This window comes from Neoarius graeffei, chromosome 14 (assembly GCF_027579695.1).
Source record: "Neoarius graeffei isolate fNeoGra1 chromosome 14, fNeoGra1.pri, whole genome shotgun sequence".
NCBI lineage: Eukaryota > Metazoa > Chordata > Actinopteri > Siluriformes > Ariidae > Neoarius > Neoarius graeffei.
Genome location: NC_083582.1, coordinates 18,539,741 through 18,564,917, shown reverse-complemented (window position 1 = coordinate 18,564,917; position 25,177 = coordinate 18,539,741). Strand labels below are relative to the sequence as shown.

Here is a 25,177-nt window from a genome sequence, read left to right as displayed (position 1 = left end):
CTTAAACTGCATGTGGGTATAATTCGGTTTTTGATTAACCAGACATTTGGGAAGTGGTGCTAATATGAAATTGACCAATTTCAGCTAATTGCACAAGCGATGAAACGATTCTGCTGCTATTTTCATCATACTGCTGGTATCTACTTTACAGGGTGTAGAACCCTATACCCAATGTCGTGCACTTATATAGGTAATAATAACAAATTAAATAAACTGAAACTACACTCACTAGACACTTTATTAGGAACACCCATCCACCTGCTGTTTTTGCAGTTCTCTAATCAGCCAGTCCCTTGACAGCAGTACAGTATAAAATCATACAGATACAAATCAAGAGCTTCAGTTAACATTCACTTTAATCAAACATCAGAATGGGAAAAATTGTGATCTCAAAGTGACTTTCACTGTGGCATGAGTATTGGTACTAGATGGACTGCTTTGAGTATTTCATAAACTACTGATCTTCTGGGGTTTTCACACACAACAGTCTTTAGAGTTTACACAGAATGGTGCGAAAAACAATTGCAATAAAATTTACAACAAAAAAACACTCAGTGAGTGACTGTTCTGTGGGTGGAAACGCCTTGTTGATAAGAGAGTTCAGAGAAAAATGGCCAGATTAGTTAAAGCTACCAGGAAGGACACAGTTACTCATATAGAGATCTTGCAGTCACGTGACCAGAAAGTACACAGACGCCATCTTGTCGGTAAAAAACACAGCTGAATACTGCTGCACTCGTGTACAGAATGGATCAATTTCAACCGACGGACTACACGGCTCATTTTTCTAATGAACAGATAACTAGATATATGTCTAAAATAAACGATCTACAGATTAGTGACCCTTATGGCTTACCGGACGGAGTTTTCACGACCGTGTCAGTGGATGTTGAACTGCCAGCGGAATACCCAGACATGTAATAATTACCTCATCAACTTTCCCTCGCTGTTCAGTGGTGAAGCACTGCGTGCTTATAAATCTCTGGACAGTTATCTTTACAGAAATTCAGGATTTGTCAGCCCCCCTAAGATGTGGCATCTTGTAAAGAAGAAAATAATCCTCATTGGATGGGTAAGTCACTTAAGTATTACTAGTACTGCACTGACCAGCTGATTATAGAATAGAATAAGGTAATTCCAGCTGTAATTCCAAATCGTCCGTTTTGTTTACCATGGATCTGGCGTTGGAGAGGTAGAGGCTTAGCAGTGGAGGTTTGAGTAGCTGTTTTCTGAGCTTAGTCAACAGGCCGGCTCTACAGCCTCGCTTTTGCTTCCGCTCCCGGCGCCGCCTCCTTCGCTTTGCTTCCGATAACAATCCACGGAGACCCCACTGGTCTCGCTATCTCATCCGGAATGTTTTTTTTTTTTCTCGTCCGGAATGTTGTGCATGCGATGGAAATCGCTACAAACCGTCATTTTCTGCTGGAAACCAATGTCCAGTAAGTCCATACGGTTGTAGTGGATATTGAAGTCCGGTACAGACGAATAACATGCAAAAATACACCAAACGTGCACAGGTAGGGACAGCTTGTAGCCGCAGCCGTTGTAGTAGAATTGTATATAGTAGGGTTTTCCAGAAGAAAAGGTAGAAGCAGAAGTAGAAGGCGGAAATATGGCGTCTGTCACAATCTGGATCGGCTGTGACGTCACATGCAAGTGCAGCAGAAAAGCGTCCCAGCATGCAACAGCAGAAGAGCACATTGGGTTCCACTCTTGCAGTGCACTATACAAGGTAGGGTAAACACTTAAGTGATTTGACTCAGTAGACTAAAAAGGACAATTTGTCTCCACCAAGCTTTCTTGGTTACACTCAGAGCGAGGAAGGAAAATAAAACTTCTTTGTGGTGATTCCACGGTTTCTACACAACCCCTGTAGTGTCCCCCTCCCCCCCAGTCATAGGAGCTGTTTATTTGAAAGATCCTTAAATAATCCTAATATAGCCGACAGCCTTCTCTTTTTACAGCTGCTATTTTTGGACAGACTAGTCACTAAGGGGAAAAAACAGCACAAAACCTCAGGAGCCTGTTTTTATTCTGTCGGAAACACTTCTGTGAAACGTGAAAAAAAAATCGTACGAAGGAAAAGTACAAGAAGGCCGTAGCGGGAAAAGTTTGGATCCGCGGTGTCGCCTACGTGACAGAACTGACCAGCGAGCTACTGAACCCGCAGAGGAATATTAGTATGGCCCGGTGGGTTAGCGAGTGAGCAAAAACGGGGGGAAAATAATACGAAGAATAAAAAATTAAACTAACAAGCGTGGCGAGTATAAAAATAGTGTAAACAATTTAATATTATAATTAAAGCATTTGTACTTTCATCGTCACTTTTTACTTCAACTTTTTGTTAGTTATGAGCTCTGAGCTCTATTGATAGTTCAGTCAGTTTAAGTTCGATTTCTGACAGAAATCGGACTTAAACTTCAAAGAAGTATCTGACACATGCCTCTAAATTAAGTCAAATATACGCTATAAACTATGTATATCATATTTACAGTACTTTAGTAATGCATTAAAATTAGGGTGACCATTTCCATAACACCAAAAAGGAGGATATTATTTGGACGTGGGGTCTGGGGGCCCTCCCCCAGAAAATTTTGTATTTCTTAGATGCAATTTCCTGCATTCTAATCAATTTTAGGGTGAATAATGGCAAAAATGGCATAAAAATTTGAGGGCTATGAATCAGATGGGTCTGATTCATAGCCCTCAAATTTTTATGTAAACCACAGTGGCAAGATTGAGAATGGATTATTTTTATGCAAGTCACTCAAGTTTGGTGAAATCAACATCGCAATTTTGTAGGGTTAAAGATTGATTGTGGGGAAAAAAGAGTAAGGTCAAAGCATTCATAGTATTTATTATAATTCATGTATTAGCTCTTAATTGGCTAGAACACACAGTATTTATATTTATTAAAAACATTGTGGAGTTAACAAACCACTGAAATTAAACTTAAGGTGCTGAGTACCAAAAAGCACAACATTTGTAGATTCTCAAAGAACAAATAGGCAACATAACCAGCAATATTATAAAACGTTTTAAAGCATTCATAGTATTTATTATAATTCATGTATTAGCTCTTAATTGGCTAGAACACCATATTTGTATTTATTAAAAACATTGTGGAGTAACAAACCACTGAAATTAAACTTAAGGTAGATATAGTAGATGCGCATTTGCACTGTCATCCATATCCTAACAAGTTGTGAGCAGCTGGTCTACCGGACAGACTTGTGTTTCCAAGTCCCGGGCAGGGCACTAGGCACGCGCCAGGAAGATCATCAAAGGATAGAGCGCAACGCGTTCTAGAACGCAACGCCTCGCGGTGCGGAGTTCGCATTGCATGCCAAAAAACATCGAGCCATAGACTCTTTATTGTAGATTACTAGTGTGCAGCACAGATCTGCAGTTTCCCTACAAAACGTTATTCTAGGACTCTGCTCTTCCAGTCTGGCAAGTCGATATTATATAATTCCGCTCATCGTCTCTAAAAGGAGGACAAATGTGTGTCCGGCTTGATGCTGCACCGGACGCCGGACAAGACATTGAAAAGACGGACGGTCTGGCCACCCTAATTAAAATATCTTAATTTATATTATCTGGGGCAGGTGCCACCCTTAAAATAAGACTTTTAACCCCACTTGCCACGCCAAACTCTGACGTCACATCTCTGAGAGGATGTGCAGTTAGTACGGATTAATTCTCTAAGTACAGTAACTAATAAACCCACTGATTTTCTCACATTTATCACTAAGAGTTAAAAATTTTGTCATGACTGATTGGAATGTGTTTTTCATTATCTTCGATTAAAGGAAATTTTCCGATACTGGGGTCATTGACCATGGATTGTCCATGGATTTTGTCTAATTTATCAATTGTCCATGTAATGTATCAGCATTCTAAATGGGCTAATCAGACTATATTGAAACATATAACTGAGTCCATCTTGTCATCTAACCTAATCTAATCTCTTTATGTCCTGATGTTCAGTCCTGCTACTCTTGAGCACTATAAGGCTGGCATGTTGCTGAGCGGAGTTGGAGATGCTCTGGGTTACAGGAATCAGCTGTGGGAATACAACGAGTCCGGCCCAGCCATCCATCAGGTCCTTCTCATAAACAGACTATTGTACATTGTAAACGCACAGTGATGTCCTCATTGTGTCTTTCCCCTTCCATTTTCTTCAAAATGGAGCACATGCCCTGCACAGATGTATGCTGAATTACAATGATAGACAGGCTCCGATTTTAAATGCCGCCTTTTATAAATGTATTATGTGTAATATTGTAATTCAGGCACCACTGCAGTTAACCAAATTCAGGAGATGTAGTCAAAAGTGCATGTCTCTGGTCAACTTAATAAATAAATGCAAGCAGATGTTTGGGTAGGTGGCACGGTGGTGTAGTGGTTAGCGCTGTCGCCTCACAGCAAGAAGGTCCAGGTTCGAGCCCCGTGTTTGCATGTTCTCCCCGTGTCCACGTGGGTTTCCTCCGGGTGCTCCGGTTTCCCCCACAGTCCAAAGACATGCAGGTTAGGTTAACTGGTGACTCTAAATTGACCGTAGGTGTGAATTTCGCCCGTAGTCGGCTGAAACTGACTTGAAACTGAATTTCGCCCGTAGTCGGCTGAAACTGACCTGAAGCTGAAATTGAAACGTAGCGATTTTCTATGCTATGGAAAGTCCGCACTATAATGACAGGCGTACTAACACCTTCTGCGCGCTTCGGCAGCGCATTGATATCTGAGCTGCGTATCAATGCGCTGCCGAAGCGCGCAGAAGGTGTTAGTACGCCTGTCATTATAGTGCGGACTTTCCATAGCATAGAAAATCGCTACGTTTCAATTTGTGTAACTGAACTTGTTTCATATCACTGGTCATATAAACCTATGTAAACAGGAAAAACGCGGAAGAGTTTGGTCGCATCTAACTACAGCCCCAAAAAATACCGTTGGCCATGCTGAGCCTAGCTACATTGCTAACAGGAGTGACGTCTGACTGCATCTGACTGACTGGGAGGTCACGCAAAGCTCGGAGAGGTACGGAGCAGCTCGTCTCAATTCAGATAAGAGCATATTTCATTATGGAAATACGGTGGACTGTTCCTTTAACAAGTGTTGCCAGGCAAAACAAACCTCATCCGGTAGCACTTACGATGAATATGAAGGAAGATATCACGAAAAAAATAGGTACCCTATGGGTACATGTGGCTACTGCTTATTGAGGTATTTCACCTGACGTCACAGGGTCACGTGACGTCCGCCATTTTGAACGTCAAGCTACATACTAACGCTGCAGACAGAGAGGGAGAACCGGCTTGAAAAAAAATGTGTTACAGACACCTAGAATAGATTAATTTGTCAGTAAGCACTCTATAAATAACCATGGTGTTTGCTTGTTGTGCTGTGGGCTGCCACAACAGACAGGGACAGCGTGCAGGACGCTCCTTTTACCGGTTTCTAGTGATGGGAATTTCGGCTCTTTTTCGGGAGCCGGCTCTTTTGGCTCTTCTTACTATAAGGAGCCGGCTCTTTCGGCTCCCAAACGGCTCCTGAGATTTTATTTTTGATTTAATTGCTGCAATTAACTAGTTAATTAATTACATTATTTATATTTTATCAATAGGATGTTTTCCATTTTATTTTTTAGTTTTTGTAGCCATTGTAAAGCTTTGTAAAGTATAGCAGTGTAACAATGTTCTAGCTATAGAAATAAAACTTACTTACCAATTAATAAATTATTTTCTCACAAACATAATGCAAAACTATGTTATATTGCTGTGAAGAGACAGGATTGGGAGCCAACAGAGTACTCCAGACTTTGCAGTGATCATTTCATTTCAGGTTAGTTTATCAGTTAACGCAATTTTGATAAAATACACAGCTGATTTTCCCCTCCTCAGGTGCCTCACAGACTCCTCTCCCCTGCGCTCCACAGCTTTAAGCATTACACCAATTTTCGTATTTTCGCAGCTGTGAATGACATCAACCCCCCCAACCAAAAAAAGTAGGCGTACACCATGCTACTTTTTTTCCTTTGAATGGTAATAGACAACACAAAGACGCAATCGGACAGCAACTTTTTTTGTGAAAGTCTCTCTCTGAGGCACCTAAGGACAAAAAACTAATTCGGCTCCCCAACTCTGCTCCCACCGAAGAGCCAGCTCCCGTCATTCACTTCAAAGAGCTGGCTCTTTGAACCGGATCGTTCGTGACCGACACATCACTACCGGTTTCCTACTGACCCAGACAAGAGGGCCAAATGGATTGCAGCTGTGAAGAGACAGGATTGGGAGCCAACAGAGTACTCCAGACTTTGCAGTGATCATTTCATTTCAGGTTAGTTTATCAGTTAACGCAATTTTGATAAAATATATAGCAAAAAGTAAATGGGTCAGTGTTTGTTAACCCATCTGAGCAGTGAAACAAGGCAGTGTTAATTTGTCTAGGGTTGCATGTAGCAGACATCAGACATGAAACGCAATAACAGAGGCTAGAAAGAAACGGGACACAGAAATAAACAGGGAAATTAAGTAAAAAGAAAGAAAGAGAAAAAAAAAAGAGCGCGGATCTCCAAACACATGAGAAGCCTATCTTGCGCACATATCACGCGGACTCCACACACGCATCGCGTCTGAAGTCATAACTCATCAGGGGAAATCGTGTCTGCATTGGCATGTTCAAAAAACAACCTCGCGTCAACAATGATACCACACGCAAGAAAAAAAAAAAAAAGTCAGGCTACTTAACAACCAACCTGGCAGCAGCAGTCGTCATGTAAACACAACACTTAGGATATGCAAATGCTTCCCGTTACACACGATTGCTATGTCAATAAACATCATTTTGCCAATATTTTAGAGATCCCCCAACATTTCCCAAATCATGTTTTCAAAGGATCTCATGTCTGTTTCAGGGGATCTCGGATCCCCCGAGTAACAAGACAGTGTTGTGAACATAGCCTACCTTGTACCGTTTCAAACTGCTGGGGTCATCCTTCATCAAACTGTTGACTTCTGTCGACAACCTTGGCTCCATACCAAGGCTGGGTACAGTGTTTGTGATAAAAGACAGATCCAATTTAACACGAATCACAGCTTACTTTCTTGTTAAAATGTGCAAAGGTCTCCACCATCTCATACTGCCTTGCACTGAAGGACTTAAGCGTGCCGTCCAAAATGGCTGCATCACGTGACTTGGTCACGTGGGTGAAATACCTCAATACATAAAATTGTTTTCTGCATGTCTCTGGACTATGGGGGTATGGGGGAGTAAATATATATATTTACTCTACGAGGCAGTAGCCACAAAAATGAAGCATAATCCAAAAATGAACAATTAAAAAAGTCATAGAAGTAAAACATACTGTAGTAGTTCGTAGGAGGGGGAGGAGCACAGAAAGACGGCAGGCCAGAATAAAGTTCCATAATTGTATTTATTTGTTCTTTTCAGACACAAATATATTTCAGTCCCACAGAACACACCAGTTGGCTGGTTCAAGAGAGAGCTGCCTTCCTCTTCTCTCTCTCTCTCTCTTTATATAGGGCGCGGTCACTGGGAAGACACACAAACACAGGTTAATTGACATCAGGTGTAGTGATTCTGCCACTTACCTTCCCTGACTCCGCCCTCCTGTCACAGACCGGCGCTTGACCACGCCCCCGCTACCACACGTACCAATTGTCTGTACTTTATATTACTCTTAGTTTTCGAAACTGAAACCTCCGAACACAAAATTCTTACTTTCCGGAAATGGCCCAGCGCTAGAGCTTAGTGGAACGTACTTCGTCTCGTTATCTCTAGCTGCTTTATCCTGTTCCACAGGGTCGCAGGCAAGCTGGAGCCTATCCCAGCTCACTAGGGGTGAAAGGCGGGGTACACCCTGGACAAGTCACCAGGTCATCACAGGGCTGACACATAGACACAGACAACCATTCACACTCACATTCACACCTACGGTCAATTTAGGGGGGGTTTACATTAGACCGTATCAGCGGATCATCAGATTAACATTTTTAAAACGATTAGTGTGTACACAGCAACACCAATACACAATTTGCGTGCACACAGCAACACCAATACACGGATACGCTCGGCTCCGCAGGCATCCTGCGCTCCAAATCACTCCGCCCTGAACAGCGAGTGCCCTCTGGAGGGTGCGCACTCCGGCCCTGCGCAGCTCACAGAGCACGCAAGTGTAGTGCCCAAGCAGTGATTCGGGACTGAGCCGCTGTGTGTGTGATCTCAGCGCATATCACTTACCACTTGCAAGTGGAAGGATGGCAAGCCTAAAGACAATCATAACTACACAATGGGCAGTATTTGCATCAGTATTTGCAGTATTTTCATACTTTTATACTCTTTAATGAAAGGCGGAAGTCCGCGCCGTTTTTCAGCAGTCGCGTCACATGACCAACGCCAGCGAATCAGGAAGGTGGATGTCACAGTGACGTTGTCCAATGACGACGCCAGCTAGAGCTCAGCACAGTGTATCCGCGTATTCTGAATGTTTACACAGCACCGGAGCTGACACGATCTGGATTGAATACGTGGACCCTGGCGGATTCCCGTTTCCCGGCGTTTCCAGGTGGTTTAATGTAAACGGACAGTGCATCCGTGAAGAAAACGAGACAGATACGGTCTAATGTAAACTTGGCCTTAGAGTCACCAGTTAACCTAACCTGCATGTCTTTGGACTGTGGGGGAAACTGGAGCACCCGGGGGAAACCGGAGCACCCGGAGGAAACCCACGCAGACACTGGGAGAACATGCAAACTCCACACAGAAAGGCCCTCGCCGGCCACGGGGCTTGAACCCGGACCTTCTTGCTGTGAGGCGACAGCGCTAACCACTACACCACCGTGCCGCCCTGGAACGTACTTTCCCTCTGTAATAAGCATAAACATGTCTGAAAGCGATTTCTTTAATCTATTCCATTTATTTTGAATGGTGAACCGAATTGTATACACTCACCAGCCATTTTAATCGGAACACGTGTATGCACATGCACATTGTGCGACTGTTACACTTTTACATTCAGTAGCCATAGCAAAAGCGATTTTGACCTTTTTGGTGACCATGACCAGATGATCCTCAAAATGTTGGAGGTTCTATTTGAGACCAATGCCCATCTATCCTGAAAGTTTCATGAAGATTGGTCCAGCCGTTTTCCTGTAATATAGTTAACAAAAAACAAAGAAAGCAAGAAACAAAGAAACCCCACTGAAAACAATACCTCGCCCCCTGGTGGACTCAGTCCCGGGCGAGGTAATAATAATCTGACATGTTAAAGGTGCATTAAGTACAATTTATGAAAAATAGATCTCTAATGGTTAAATGGGTGGAGTTGAATGAGATTTGAACGATTATTTTACTCACTGAGCCTGCTTATATTTCCACTCATGTACACAAACCTCAGCACCCAAAACTTATGGTGGTGCAACTAGAGTTACCTTAGCAAGGGCTTTCATAACATTACTTTCAAGTGTCCTCAAACATACAAATACTTGAGGTTACAACTCATAACATATAAACATGCAAAATTCTCCTCATACTGATTTAAGAGGATATGACGGGGAGTTGGGGCGTGTCTATAAAATGATTGCCAATCGGCAAATCCAAATACACTATTGCGCCTGTTCTGAGGCAGTGGCTTTAACTATTAGTAATTTTTATCATTTCTACATAATTCTCCCCATTATTTGTACCAGTCAGAAATGAAAAATATTGGCTATTGCACCTTTAAATTACAAACCCCATTTCCAGAAAAGTTGGGATATTTTCCAAAATGCAATAAAAACAAAAAAATGTGATTTGTTAATTCACGTAAACATTTTATTTAACTGACAAAAGTACAAAGATTTTCAATAGTTTTACTGACCAACTTAATTGTATTTTGTAAATACAAACAAAGTTAGAATCTGATGCCTGCAACACACTAAAAAAAAGTTGGGACAGAGGCAAAATAAGACTGAAAAGTTGATCGGGTAACACCATTTTGGAAGATTCCAGAATAAGCAGGTTAATTGGTAACATGATTGGGTATAAAATGAGCAGCACCAAAGGCTCAGTCTTTGCAACCAAAGATGGATTGTGGCTCACCCCTTTGTGCCAAAATTCGTGAGAGAATTGTTAGTCAATTCAAAAAGAACATTTCTCAATGAATGATTTTAGGTCTTTCAAAATCTACAATACATAAATCAAAATCTACAGTACATGAAATGATTCAGGGAATTCAGAGACATCTCAGTGCGTAAAGGGCAAGGTTGGAAACCACTGTTGAATGTGCGTGACCTTTGAGCCCTCAGGCGGCACTACCTGAGAAACCGTCATGCTAATGTGACAAATATAGCCACATGGGCTCGGGAGTACTTCGAAAAACCATTGTCACTTAACACAGTCCGCTGCTGCATCCAGAAATGCAACCTGAAACTGTATTACGCAAGGAGGAAGCCATTCATCAATTCTGTGCAAAAACGCCGCTGATTTCTCTGGACCTGAACTCATCTCAGATGGACTGAAAGACAGTGTAAACATGTGCTGTGGTCAGATGAGTCCACATTTCAGATTGTTTTTGGGAAAACCGGATGTTGAGTTTTCAGTGCCAAAGGTGAACACGACCATCCAGTTTGTTATCAGAGAAAGGTGCAAAAGCCAGCATCTGTGATGGTATGGGGGCATCAGTGCCCACGGCATGGGGAATTGCATGTGTGTGAAGGTACCATTGACACGGGGGCATATATTGAGATTTTAGAGAGACATATGTTGCCATTAAGGCAACATCCTTTCCCAGGAAGTCAATGCTTATTTCAATAAGACAATGCCAGACCTCATTCTGCACAGGCTACAACAGTATGGCTTCGTACACAGAGTGTGCGCGCTTGACTGGCCTGCTGCCTGTCCAGATTCGTCTCCTATCGAGAACGTATGTGGCATCATGAAGAGGAGAATCAGACAACGGCGACCACAGACTGTTGAGCAGCTGAAGTCTGGCCAAAAATTTGAAACTGGACTTTTTGAGTTTTTAAATCAATGGTTGTTCCTGTGGAATCTGCTTTGGTGACCTTCAGTTCAATGAGATTGCTATACTATAAAATTAGTTACTGTATGTTCAAGCAGATAGTGGGCATTGTATTATTATGATTAGTATAACATTTTACATGCTGCTCAAGTACATTTTAATATCATATATAGTGGGACAAAATATTCCACTGCATACAACTCTTTTTCATAAAATTTGTATTGAATTGTATTTGTATTCAACAAAATACACACACACTTAACAGTATGATGAGAACAGGAGTTCCATGCGCATATCCTGAAAGGTGGCATAATGAGCAAAAAAAAAAAAAGCATGCACACGCTTAACCAGCTTTGTTACCACTTTATAGGAACTACAGGAGCTTGGAGGACTAAAGAACATCACTGTTCAACTTCCTGATTGGCCAGTCAGTGATGATACGGTCCTCCACCTGGCCACCGCTGAAGCTTTAGCCACAGGTTTGAATTTCAGAAACATTTAATGCACTTTAAATCGTTCTGGTTTATACATTTGTGTTGAAGCATGTTTGGGTGTCTGCGTCTAAACAGAACAAACTGCTCCTTTCCAAACTATTCTGCTCAAACAGAAGAGCAAGTGGAATTCTATCTTGAATGTCTCAATCATTATTTGAAACTCATTAGTGAGTCCTTTAAATGGAGTGAAGGTGACTCTGTTTCACTCTTCTGCCCTGTGTAATATGATGTCTAAGCATGGAAATTGTTCTCCCATTTTGAATGGATTCAATTCAAGTCCTTTCAATATTGAGATAGGTGGGTTAAAACACATTTTATTGGCATTCTCATGGGAGAAAAGGCAGGCCATTTCCTGTTGTCACTGGAAATATTTTGATTTTCATACACATTTCATATTGTGCCTTCATAAATGTCTCTTTCTCTCGCTCATTAAAATCCCAATGATTTTTGCAAAAGCGTATATAGATAATTGTTACTATCTTGTAGGAAAAGAAGGAGAGGACCTGCTGCATGAGGTGGCATCTCGTTATGTGGAGGGTATGAAAGACATGGAGGGGAGGAAACCAGGACCATCAAGCATCCTGGGTAAATGAGTAATGAGTAAAGAAGCTTGGCCTAATTTTAGAGGAGCTGTAGGAGCTTGGATGACTGAAGAACATTGCTAAAGGGAAACTATGGACTTCTCTATAGGTGTGTCTCAGTTAAGACCAGGCACTGAAGGGGGCTACAGAATAGCTTACAACCCAGAAGGAACAGGATGTGGCGCTGCTATGAGATCCATGTGCATTGGTTTGAGGTGGGAATGAGGCCACTCTTGTGTATTATTATAAAGAGATAACCAGGAAAGTAATTTCCCAATCGAATGAAATATTCAAATCAGAAGAACATTTTTAACTAACATCATTTCCTATTACCAGATACCCTCGACCGGAGCAGCTCTCCTCTTTGGTCACCGTTGCCGTAGAGAGCGGCAGAATGACCCACCCTCATCCAACGGGATTCCTTGGTGCGGTTGCTTCTGCGCTGTTCACAGCTTATGCCATCCAGCGCCGTCCAATCACAACCTGGGGGCTGGGCTTAGTGAAGGAGGCTTGTCCATTAGCAAAGGAATTTGTAAGGTCAGCAGGATACGCCATTCCTGAGACAGAGAGAGACTGGGGATACTTCACAGAGAAATGGGAATGGTGAGCCTCTTGTGGGAATATGATTATTTTCAAATTTTGTGTCACAGTTTAGGATATTTTCAATATATCATGTAACTGCTCTTATCTGTCAGCTTTTTAGCCATTCATCATACATAATCACCTTCGTATGTGCACTATACTTTTATTTACTCACAATTACTCACTAACTTTTCAGCTTGCATGTTAAACATACGTTTTTTATGTACTATCATGGCTACCTAACTAGTTAACTAATAGTAGTATCCAGTATTTGATTATACTGCTGTGGGAGTCCCTGACACAGGGGTAGGCAGCAGTTGCCTAGTCTTCACACCGTGTTTCCAGGCAGCTCTGTTCAGCTCTTTCCAGGCCGCACACTTTGATGGCCTTCTTGACACACTCCATCCAAGATTTCCTCGGTCTACCACGACCTCTGTTGCCTGGCAACTGCAAGTTGGTGATGGTGTTGATGCAGCCACTGGCTCATTCAATGTGACCGTACCACTGGAGTCGGCGCAACCGCAGCACTGAGATGATGTCCTCCACATCAAGTCTAGCATGTAGGGTTGCTGAAGGTGTCTCATCATGGGGTTTGACGCCATGTTTTTTTTTTCTCTGTGCTTCCATGGAAGGCGGTCGCATTTTTCTGCTCTCCCTCTCCCTCCTTTTTTTCCCTGCTTGTGCTTTTATGTTTTGTCTCGTCTGCTTTTGAAGAGACTCTTCCTGCATTACTTTCTAAACTAAAAAGCATGGAATTGATAAATTGGTCTCCTAATGAAATTGACACAGTTTTGGGTTCGGGGGAACCCGTTTGTCTTGCTGGAACGTTTGCGGCTGGTTACACGATGGACGCGTGGGAGTGGTGGCGGGTTGTGTGCCTGGCGATTCTTTCTGTGGAGGACATTGAAGATATCTACCTATTCGGAACCATGATTACAGGACTTTTGCTGATGGCATTGCCCTGGTATATCGAGGAAATCAGACAACGGTGACAGCTGTTCAAAGCCCCACAAAGCTGCCCAATATTGGAGTGGTGGGCAAAGCTGTTGGCACTCGAACTGTGGACATTCAAAACTTCAACCACAAATGGTTATCTCTGAGCAGCTTCCAGCTTTGCAAGGAATACGTTTTTCGGAGATCAATTTGAATTTGAACAGAATGGACAGATATGGACGAGCGGTGAGGACGTGCAAAGACTTGCGTCTGGAAAGACCAAACAATTCATATCTTATCGACATTCGGCGCCCTGAGACAGCACCGGCCTTGTTTTAGGCCGTTGCTGAGAAAACATTTCCCCCTGAAGGTCAATGCCGGGAGACGCTCTCATTCCTCTCTAACTCTCCGCGGTCGCCATTTTTACCCCCAGTGTGACAAGCGGGTGCGTGACCAGCGCCTTCATGGCTGCAGGAGCCGGACGGCTGCTTGCTTGCGCTGGATTACCTCCTCCGCTCCCCTCCCTCCCCCCCTTACCCCTTACTCCCCCCCTTACCCCTTACTCCCCCCTCACCCCTTACTCCCCCCCTCAAGTCCTGTGTTTAAAGTGTACCTGTGTTGTAGTCGTGCTTATGCAAGGTTTTTTTTTTAAATGTTCCCACACTGTACTCCTGACAGGAGCATAGTGTGGGGGTGTTCTTTTTTTTTTTCTTATCTCTCCTCATGTTGTGTTTTCTTTTTATTTTTATTCCTGTCTTCCTGTCTTGTCTACCCTATGTCAATTGTATGTCGTATATGTACGGACAGGTTGACGGCTAATTTCGCTGGTACATGTGACTAGTGACAACAAAGGGCATCATCATCATCATCAGATCCATCTAATCATGGATCTGTTGTTGCGGTGCAATCGCTGGAGATCCGAGCCGGTAGGGGCCCCAAGTTTCACTCCCATGGAGCATGGCTGATCGCACGCAGGAGTTAAACACTTTGCCACAGGTTTTAAAGGATAAGTGCCTGGAGGTTAGGATGGGCAGGAGCTTCTTAAACTTTCCCCAGGCAACGCAGCATCTGGTAATGGCAATGAGCTGACACCCACCGCCAGCACAGAGCATGTCCTCAAGGTAGCAGAAGCTGGCTTCCACATCCAGCACCGCCTCGTCCACTGTGATTTGTGTCGTAGGGCAACCGTCAAGTGGTCTTGCTTCTCTTCGACACCTCGGACAGATGTAATTCTGCACGGCCAGCAAGCCACCTCTTATGCCGCAGCATTTCTTGTGGACCCAGAACCCACGCTCGGTGCACTGGATCGAGTTAACACCAATGCCAGAATGGCATACAGCACACGGGAAAGAGCCAGTGTCCTCCAGTTTGTTCAGACCCTGGCCAGATATCAAGATCTTTGTCTTTTTCATGTTAACCCGTAGGCCTTTGCGTTCCATGCCCAACTTCCAAACCTTCAGTCTTGCGATACATACTAGAAAGCAAGTCATATACCCCGCCTGTGATCTTGCATTAGGGAACTAACTAAATTGAGTAGCATAGCTAGCTAAGTAACTTGCACTGATTCGTGTATTACAGGTTAAATTACACTAGCTAGCTAAATTTAACCATGGGACCGATGTCTGGAAAATTATGGAAAAATATGACTGATAAAATATCTATAAATACCTTTAAAATAAATAATATAAAGTGTGGAATGCCAGGGTAGAGGCTATATTTTGATTTGATCACAGAACTTTTCTTCTCTCAGGTATCTTGAACTGAGGGGTTTGTCATCAGGAACTGGCCCAGCAGTGTTTCCTGACCAATATGGACCAGCCAAACGTGACGAGGCATATAAGAGCTTCAGCCTCTCTGGATGGGCTGGACGAAGTGGTCATGATGCACCAATGATAGCTCTGGACGCTCTCCTGGGGGCAGGGTCAAACTGGGAGGAGTTAATGAGCCGTTCAGGTTTCCATGGAGGTCAGCAATCGCATTTAAACTGAGTAGATTAAATGTATACCAAAGTCACGTTTCACATTAGGTTCTTTAATGGATTCTTACCCCAATAGGGGAACCATTAATATTTTATGTAATCTACAAATAAGAGTTGTCCTTTTAGAGAAGAAACTAGCATCCTTACCCATGCAAAGAATCCTTATGGAACCCTCTTAGGATTGTTCTAAGAAATTAAGGAACAGTGCAAGAGTTGTGCAATAGTTCTGTAACTCCAAAGAAAGATGCTTAAATAATTTGCCTTGTTGATATGTAAATTAATGCCATGGAGCTGCCGATTACAATTTTTACAATTGTAAAAGATTACAATTTTCTGACCCAGAAATTAGCTCCACCCCAACCAAAAAAACATAGTCCAGAGTCTGTTTTCTAAAAATATAGCTTAAAATGAAAGAATAACTTATGACTGTGGCTTCATGTTATCCCATCCTATAGGAGTCCTACAACCCCAATTCCAAAAAAGTTGGGACAAAGTACAAATTGTAAATAAAAACGGAATGCAATGATGTGGACGTTTCAAAATTTCATATTTTATTCAGAATAGAACATAGATGACATTAAATGTTTAAACTGAGAAAATGTATCATTTAAAGAGAAAAATTAGGTGATTTTAAATTTCATGACAACACCACATCTCAAAAAAGTTGGGACAAGGCCATGTTTACCACTGTGAGACATCCCCTTTTCTCTTTACAGCAGTCTGTAAACGTCTGGGGACTGAGGAGACAAGTTGCTCAAGTTTAGGGATAGGAATGTTGACCCATTCTTGTCTAACGTAGGATTCTAGTTGCTCAACTGTCTTAGGTCTTTTTTGGCGTGTCTTCCGTTTTATGTGCCAAATGTTTTCTATGGGTGAAAGATCTGGACTGCAGGCTGGCCAGTTCAGTACCCGGACCCTTCTTCTATGCAGCCATGATGCTGTAATTGATGCAGTATGTGGTTTGGCATTGTCATATTGGAAAATGCAAGGTCTTCCCTGAAAGAGACATCGTCTAGATGGGAGCATACTGTATGTTGCTCTAGAACCTGGATATACCTTTCAGCATTGATGGTGTCTTTCCAGATGTGTAAGCTGCCTATGCCACATGCACTAATGCAACCCCATACCATCAGAGATGCAGGCTTCTGAACTCAGCGCTGATAACAACTTGGGTCGTCCTTCTCCTCTTTAGTCCGAATGACACAGCGTCCCTGATTTCCATAAAGAACTTCAAATTTTGATTCGTCTGACCACAGAACAGTTTTCCACTTTGCCACAGTCCATTTTAAATGAGCCTTGGCCCAGAGAAGATGTCTGCGCTTCTGGATCATGTTTAGATACGTCTTCTTTTTTGAACTATCGAGTTTTAGCTGGCAACGGCGGATGGCACGGTGAATTGTGTTCACAGATGATGTTCTCTGGAAATATTCCTGAGCCCATTTTGTGATTTCCAATACAGAAGCATGCCTGTATTGCCCTTTTCCACCAAAGCAGTTCCAGGGCTGGTTCGGGGCCATTGCTTAGTTTGGAACCGGGTTTTCTGTTTCCACTGACAAAGAACTGGCTCTGGGGCCAGAAAAACCGGTTCCAGGCTAGCACCAACTCTCTGCTGGGCCAGAGGAAAGAACCGCTTACGTCAGCGGGGGGGGGCGGAGTTGTTAAGACCAACAACAATAACAAGACCGCGACAGATTGCCATTTTTAAGCTATGAGAAGCAGCAGCTGTACAAACGCGAAGTTAGGGCTGTGCGATATGGGAAAAAATGAATATCCCGATACATTTTCTCCGTTTCACGATATACGATATATATCTCGATATATTGAAATCTCCTCTAAAGGACCCCATGAAATCTAACTTTTACTCTTTACTGTTTTCACTACAATCCCTGCAGATTAAATAACATTCTTGGTTAACTTTACAGGTGGTTTTCAACAACACATTTTAAATTTTCATGTTAGTGATTAATCACAATTGAATTGAAATAAGACTGTTTTTATTCAACAAAGATGTGGCACAAACTGCAAAAACAATCTTGAAAATTGCAACAAAGGGGCAATACAATACAGAGCTGCTCAAAGCTCAAACCAATAAAGTGCAAGCTCAACACTGAGAGACATTTAGCCTAAATAAGAAAAGTGCTCTTTCATTAAATTATTTTAAAAAATAGATCTCCAAGCTATTAACCTGACTACTGAGAACCACTGGAACATTCACAATATAGAGAGAGAGATTGAGGGAGAGAAGAGAGAGATTTGCAAAACATAATTTTTCTCTTTGCACACTTTTGAACTGAATGTTTTCTGGCTCTGCCTCTCAGATGTGTATAATTCCGGCTGCTGCCTTTCGTGATGACAGGTTTTTTTGCACACTTTACAAACTGGCATTTGCTGCTCCACGTCCTCCTCACGATATCCAAAAAAAAATGCCAGATGACTGACCCCTTACTAGTTCTTTTAGGAACCAATTTGTCCGCTTCCATTTTTTATTTGTCGCTGAAATTGACTGAGCTTACATGGTAGCCTATGCAACACCAGAGATTGCACGAACTGAGTCAGCGCTGTAAACCGGAACCAGGAAATCTTCCCGCTGGCAGTGTTGCCAGATACTGCTGACGTTTTCCAGCCCAAAATAGGTTCAAAACCCGTCAAAACGCACTTAAAACCGCCCAATCTGGCAACACAACCGAAACTAGAAAATCTTCCCGGAAGTTCCTTTCAGCACCGAGATGTCGCCCAGGATTGGTTGGCGAGTGCGTGACGTTATTGTTTTCTTTACCCTTAGGCAGTCTCTCACGTTACTGCCTGAGGGACAGGGAGAAAACCACCGGGAAATGTTTTAAACAAACACAACAAACACGAAACGAACGCAAGTCGGAAGATGACCATAAAATACTCGATAGTTACGATATAATAATTTTATGTATCGCACACAGAATTTTCGGCGATATATCGAGTATATTCGATATATCGCACAGCCCTACGCGAAGTCATCCATTATTATTATTATTATTATTATTGTTGTTGTTGTTGTTGTTGCTGCTGCTTCTTCCGTGTTGTTTTTGCTTCGATATTCGTGCCAAGATTTATGCAAACGTAGTGACGTAACTGACATATACAGCGACGTAATGACGTGGCTTCCCTTAGCACCGTGAGCTATGGAAAAGCAAACTGGTTCTCAGCTGGCTCGCAGGTTGAACGAGTTGTGAACCAGCACCAGCACTGGCCCCGAACCAGCCCTGGAACTGATTTGGTGGAAAAGGGGTATATGTGATGCAGTGCCGTCTAAGGGCCCGAAGATCACGGGCACCCAGTATGGTTTTCCGGCCTTGACCCTTACGCACAGAGATTCTTCCAGATTCTCTGAATCTTTTGATGATATGTAGATGAGATCACTGTAGATGATATGTTCAAACTCTTTTTAATTTTACACTGTTGAACTCCTTTCTGATATTGCTCCACTATTTGTTGGCGCAGAATTAGGGGGATTGGTGATCCTCTTCCCATCTTTACTTCTGAGAGCCGCTGCCACTCCAAGATGCTCTTTTTATACCCAGTCATGTTAATGACCTATTGCCAATTGACCTTATGAGTTGCAATTTGGTCCTCCAGCTGTTCCCTTTTTGTACCTTTAACTTTTCCAGCCTCTTATTGCCCCTGTCCCAACTTTTTTGAGATGTGTTGCTGTCATGAAATTTCAAATGAGCCTATATTTGGCATGAAATTTCAAAATGTCTCACTTTCGACATTTGATATGTTAGTTTTTGTTTTTTTCTTTTTTATCAGACATCTCATTTTTGGGTTTGTTTCCCTGACATGTTTCGACGTACAACTTCCGTCTTCCTCAGAGTGTCATCGGATATTATTGGTGACGCATCTTTTATCAGCTGCTGTTTCTGAAGGCGTGGCCTTCCTGTCTGGTTTGACAGGTCGGTCACGCCTTCTACTGTCTGTTCGTCCCCTGCAAGATGTCACTCCAGGTATGGGAGAGCATGTATGCTCCCTCATCCCGGTTGATGGTCCTCGGGCTTCGCTTACGGATCTCCATGGCCTCCCTGATCCAGCGCTGATGTTTGTTATCTTCTGTGCGGATGACTCTGGCATTCCCCCAGTCCATAATGTGATTTTCCCTTTTGCAATGATCTGTTATAGCTGACTTATAATTTTCCTGTTGTGCCTTTTCTTTTATTGTTCGGGTTTGTCTTGTAGCTGTCTCCTTTTCGCACTCTTTCTTATGTTCATTTTTTCTTGTGTTGAAACTCCTTCCTGTCTCCCCAATATAAGTTTTATTGCATAATTGACATGGAATCTCATATATGGTGTTGCATCTGTTGTCCGGATGTATTCTGTCTTTGGGATGAACCAGGATCTGACGGAGTGTTGTGTATGGTTTGACAGGTGTGTTAATGTTGTGTTTCCTCATTACTCTTTGAATGCGTTCAGTTATTCCCCTGATGTATGGTAATGTAACTACTCCCCTGTGTTCTTGTTTGTTAGTTTGTTTTTTCTCTTTCTTCTGTGTTTTGTTGTTCTTAACCTAATCCGTAAGCGAAGCCCGAGGACCATCAACCGGGATGAGGGAGCATACATGCTCTCCCATACCTGGAGTGACATCTTGCAGGGGACGAACAGACAGTAGAAGGCGTGACCGACCTGTCAAACCAGACAGGAAGGCCACGCCTTCAGAAACAGCAGCTGATAAAAGATGCGTCACCAATAACATCCGATGACACTCTGAGGAAGACGGAAGTTGTACGTCGAAACATGTCAGGTAAACAAACCCAAAAATGAGATGTCTGATAAAAAAGAAAAAAACAAAAACTAACTATATTTAATATAAGACATAATGAACGTAATCGAAACATTTGATATGTTGTCTATGTTCTATTGTGAATACAATATCAGTTTGAGATTTGTCAGTTATTGCATTCCGTTTTTATTTACAATTTGTACTTTGTCCCAACTTTTTTGGAATCAGGGTTGTATACAACCTCTCATTAAATATGTACATTACAGAGAAAAATAAAGCTTGGAAGGAAGTAGCAGAAATTGTTGCTTGCTTTGCTAATCTGATCTGAGAACAAAGCTCATACAAAGTCAAGCAAATAGTTCAACTTCTCTTTATTGTCATCATCGCCATATACATAGTAAACATTGGGATGAAATCTCGTGTCTTCAGAACCTTGGTGTGACAAAAAAACAGACAATATAGGAGACAACATTAAAAAGTGCAAACATCATAAAACGTGTGTAGCCATTTCCTAAGCTTAAGTAACGAAAGTCCACATTGATTAGTGCATTTGCAAGTAACATGAGCGACTTGTCACCTGCTAGTGTGAACACAGGGTAAGATGGATATAATTTATAAATTAAGTTATCGCTTATATCAAAGTGTGAGCTAACTACCATAGCTAGCTGACTAATCATCTCTAGCTAGCAGGTTAAATATGCTTCCTGTCAGGTCATGTTATAGACATTTAATCATGAATGTAATATAGCCATAAAGTTCTAGCAGTTTACAAACACCAGTCTGACTGTTCAAGAGAAGAGGAAAGGATATGTTCAGGGAAATCGTGGCTAGTGAACAGAATTGAGATTTCCTTGCCATGCTCTTTCAAATTTGTCAAAAGCAAAGGCTGTTAGAAGAGGCTGTCTGTACACTCGGACTTTACTTTATCTTCCTGATGATCGAATTAAATGTGCTCGTGACAATATTGTGGTATGTCATATTGCTGTTTATCGGCACATGCTTACAGTTGGTCAACGAGCAGGCTTTTCTCAGCCATATAAGTGTTTGGATCTTCTTAATCTGTTTGTTCTTTTGATTCTGTACAGGAGACAGTGACAGCACGGCCGTCATTGCGTGTTGTTGTTGGGGTCTGATGTACGGGATTGAGCGAGTGCCTGAGTCTAACTACACCAACCTGGAGTACAGGGACCGGCTGGAGAACAGTGCTGAGAAGCTTTACACACTGTCACACTAAAACCATCTTGTCATGTCATCATCTCTCCAGATGAAATGGCAAATCGATCACCTAAAAAAGAAATGGACTTAAGTTTAGTTAGCTGGATTTAGCAGCTATGATGCATCTGCAGAAATAGTACTATGCTTTTGTTTTAACACCTTCTTAGTTTGCTAAATGCAATGTCTTAACTATTACTTTGCTTTCTACCTTGTTTCATGTAAACCAAGAAAAAGTAAATTATTTCTAATGGTTAGCAAAGGAGCTACCTAGCGTTCACAGCTACTTTTGCAGTATGTAAGGATATTATAATCTTAACTGGATTGGGCTGAGGATAGAAAGGAAAAACAATGTCTTAAATCAGAGCAGAATTTTGGTAGTCACGTTAAAATTGGAGGCCAGCTAGCTAAACTTGATTACATATGCTGCCTATCAGATTTGCTGCAATGTAGCAGTATGCTATCAGTATGTGAATAGAAACTTTTAAGAAATCCTTTTGCTTGCTAGCTAACTGTAGCTGGGAAACCACATCCCGTATCTATTAGTTTGTGTTAAATATAGTTGTATGTGTAAGTGATTACTGGTATGTGTAAAATGCCCTCTTTAATACTTATGTCAAAAATAATTAGCTAACTAAAATGAGAAGCTAATATTAGGGCAGGAGCTTGTCGTTAGGGGGCGGCACGGTGGTGTAGTGGTTAGCGCTGTCGCGTCACAGCAAAAAGGTCCGGGTTCAAGCCCCGTGGCCGACGAGGGCCTTTCTGTGCTGAGTTTGCATGTTCTCCCCGTGTCCGCGTGGGTTTCCTCCAGGTGCTCCGGTTTCCCCTACAGTCCAAAGACGTGCAGGTTAGGTTAACTGGTGACTCTAAATTGACCGTAGGTGTGAATGTGAATGGTTGTCTGTGTCAGCCCTGTGATGACCTGGCGACTTGTCCAGGGTGTACCCCGCCTTTCGCCCGTAGTCAGCTGGGATAGGCTCCAGCTTGCCTGCGACCCTGTAGAACAGGATAAAGCAGCTAGAGATAATGAGATGAGCTTGTCGTTAGAGGCACATGCTGTTCAGAGTGCATGTGAGTGAAAGTCCGTTGCGCGTGCCAATGCACGGGTGTAACAACCACTTTCCTTTCATTGAACTAGTAAATACATAGTAATAAGGTTATGGTCAGGACAAGTGAAAAATCTTGCTGCTTGTCTGACTGGACAAGTGGATTAAGAAGTTATTGTCAAGCCCTGGGGCTCTGAGAAACTTTAACAGGTCATTCATTGATAGGATCTCTGGATGCAATCTAAAAAAGGATCAGTTTCAAAAGCATGCAAAATCTGACGTGCACCTGCAGGTAGGCCTATTTAATATTGTTTAATTTGGACTTGTGAACGTTTCAGTCTTGTCTCTAACAGTCTGCTTGGTGTACGTGGGTAACCTGTCACCATTTCAGCAGATGTGCAAGCCAGTCATACATGAAAATAGTGTAATTAAATGTATTAGATCTAGATCTAAATAGTATTTTAGAATCACAGTCTACTGTAATTGATCATGACTGTAAATTGCCAAATAGTGTATTCCTTTGTAATTTCATTTTCAAAATGTTTTAATAATTTTAAAAAAGTGTGTTTATATTAATTTTGTAATTGATAATTTTTGGGTCTGTGTTCATGATCACACATACTATAAATTAATATGGTGATAGTACATTGCTCCAAATCTACTCACCATGCAACCCTATGGGAAGAGGTCTAACCCTTCAACAAGTTCCTGAACTGTTTGCCTTCCAACAAATTTTACATGTTCAACTTGGAAATAAATTTTTAAATTTTGCACGGTGACTTAGCAGTTGCATTCCTGACTCAAGACTAGCATGTTTCCTTTAATGTTCTTGCCTGAAAAGTGACCCACTGGAATCACCTGCAAGGTCTCTGGAAATGCAGAATGCATTTTGGCTTCCAGGGTCCTGAGGTGGGCCCTGGACCCCGGCCGATTTGCTCAGCTGCTCCACAGCCTTGGCTGTGCTATAGAATCTTCACCAACTGTTACTCAGTTTCCATCTTGTATAGCAATTACTGCTGTTCATTTTTTCCCAAAAAATTATTCCCTGATTTACATTATATTATTATTTGGACTGTGTTATGACAGCAAAATTATATTGTGGTATGTGCATAATATCAATGTTGGTACTTAAAACAATTAGGAAGTTTGGTAACCAGATCTAACAATTTGTGTGTATTTGTAATACAATTTGTAATACAATTTGTGCTGTGTATCAGGTTACCTTACCTTAGCTAGTTAAATTTAATGTTAAACATAGCAGTGTATTATTATTAGTGTATGCAGTGACCACTTTAGTAATCTCATCTCATTATCTGTAGCCGGTTTATCCTATCCCACAGGGTTGCAGGCAAGCTGGAGCCTATCCCAGCTGACTATGGGCGAGAGGCAGGGTACATCCTGGACAAAGTTGCCAGGTTATTGCAGGGCCCACTTTAGTATTGTGTAAAAAAAATTGTTTTATTTGCATTTTTTATTCTTCTGTAATTTGGAAACTCAACATTCGGGAATTTTCTGAGAACATAAGCTGTTGTTCATAAGATTATGAAGCTAAATGATTGAGTAAAAGTAGGGCGGTGCTCATTTGCCATCAGTTGCTCATGAAATCGTACCATATATATCGCGATATATCGAGTTAAACGATGTCTTTAATGTATTGTAAGCAGAGGGCGCGAATACGTTTGGCGCCAAAATTATTCAATCAATGAGTCTTGAGACAAGGCCATGGAGACATGGGGGACGTACTGTAATTAGCGGCTTGCAGCGTCTGTAGCAGAGCGCATTGAAGTAGAGCACCTAATTTCTAGTGCGCATGCCCTGAGTAACTGGAAGTGCCATTTGTAAATAAAAACGTTTTTGGTTGGAACAGGTTGCAAGCATGAATTTCCGTCGATTTCTGGCATGAAACATGCCAGAATCAAGTGAAAATTGATGACTCCCTGCTACAGAACCGGGAGATATGCATGAAATATGTCATATATGGGATTTTCAAGTGAGTAAACGATATCGTATCATACCCCCGAAAATCGTGCATGATCGAGTATCACGAGCTGTGAGCACAGCCCTAAGTAAAACATATTCAAAACAAACCTTGCCCGGTAGCACTTATGATGAATATGAAGTAAGATATCGCGAAAAAAACCCAACCTATTTTTTTTCAGTCAGTCGTCCTCAATCTGTTTGTTCTTTTGATTCTGTGCAGGAGACAGTGACAGCATGGCCATCATCGTGTGTTGTTAGAGGTTTGATGTACAGGATTGAGTGAGGGCCTGAGTGTAACTACACCAACCTGGAGTACAGGGACTGGTTGGATGAGCTCTATAGATGAGATCGTGCCAGATGATGATCAAGTGGCCTCCCAAGAGACGCCTAAACCAGCAGATTTAATCAGTACACACTTTCCTTTTGTTTAAAATACACTAGAGTAGTATGGGTGTGGTTTTCCCAGTTTTCCCTTGCCTGGTAGCACTTATGATGAATATGACGGAAGATATCGCGAAAAAATAGGTACCCTATAGGTACATGGCTACTGCTTTTAAATAAAATTTTTTCTGATACCATGTCCAGACAGTAAATGAGCCATTCCACC

General features: G+C 42.1%; 1 protein-coding gene across 3 annotated transcripts; it reads left to right on the top strand.

Annotated features, from left to right (window-relative positions):
* Window positions 1-1,626: 1,626 nt before the first annotated feature.
* Window positions 1,627-23,361, top strand: LOC132898027 (ADP-ribosylhydrolase ARH1-like). Of its 3 annotated transcripts, none has more exons than XM_060939380.1 (8): window positions 1,627-1,732; window positions 3,991-4,105; window positions 11,388-11,496; window positions 11,998-12,096; window positions 12,202-12,307; window positions 12,429-12,695; window positions 15,358-15,572; window positions 19,369-19,466. In XM_060939380.1, exons 1-8 carry the CDS (start codon window positions 1,680-1,682, stop codon window positions 19,395-19,397), a joined length of 993 nt encoding a protein of 330 aa, XP_060795363.1. In that variant the 5' UTR covers window positions 1,627-1,679; the 3' UTR covers window positions 19,398-19,466. The 3 variants fall into 3 exon arrangements, with proteins under 3 accessions (XP_060795363.1, XP_060795361.1, XP_060795362.1); XM_060939378.1 differs by lacking the exon at window positions 19,369-19,466 and adding an exon at window positions 21,418-23,361 and having other exon boundaries at window positions 1,628-1,732; XM_060939379.1 differs by lacking the exons at window positions 1,627-1,732; window positions 19,369-19,466 and adding exons at window positions 1,782-2,190; window positions 21,418-23,361.
* Window positions 23,362-25,177: the final 1,816 nt, after the last annotated feature.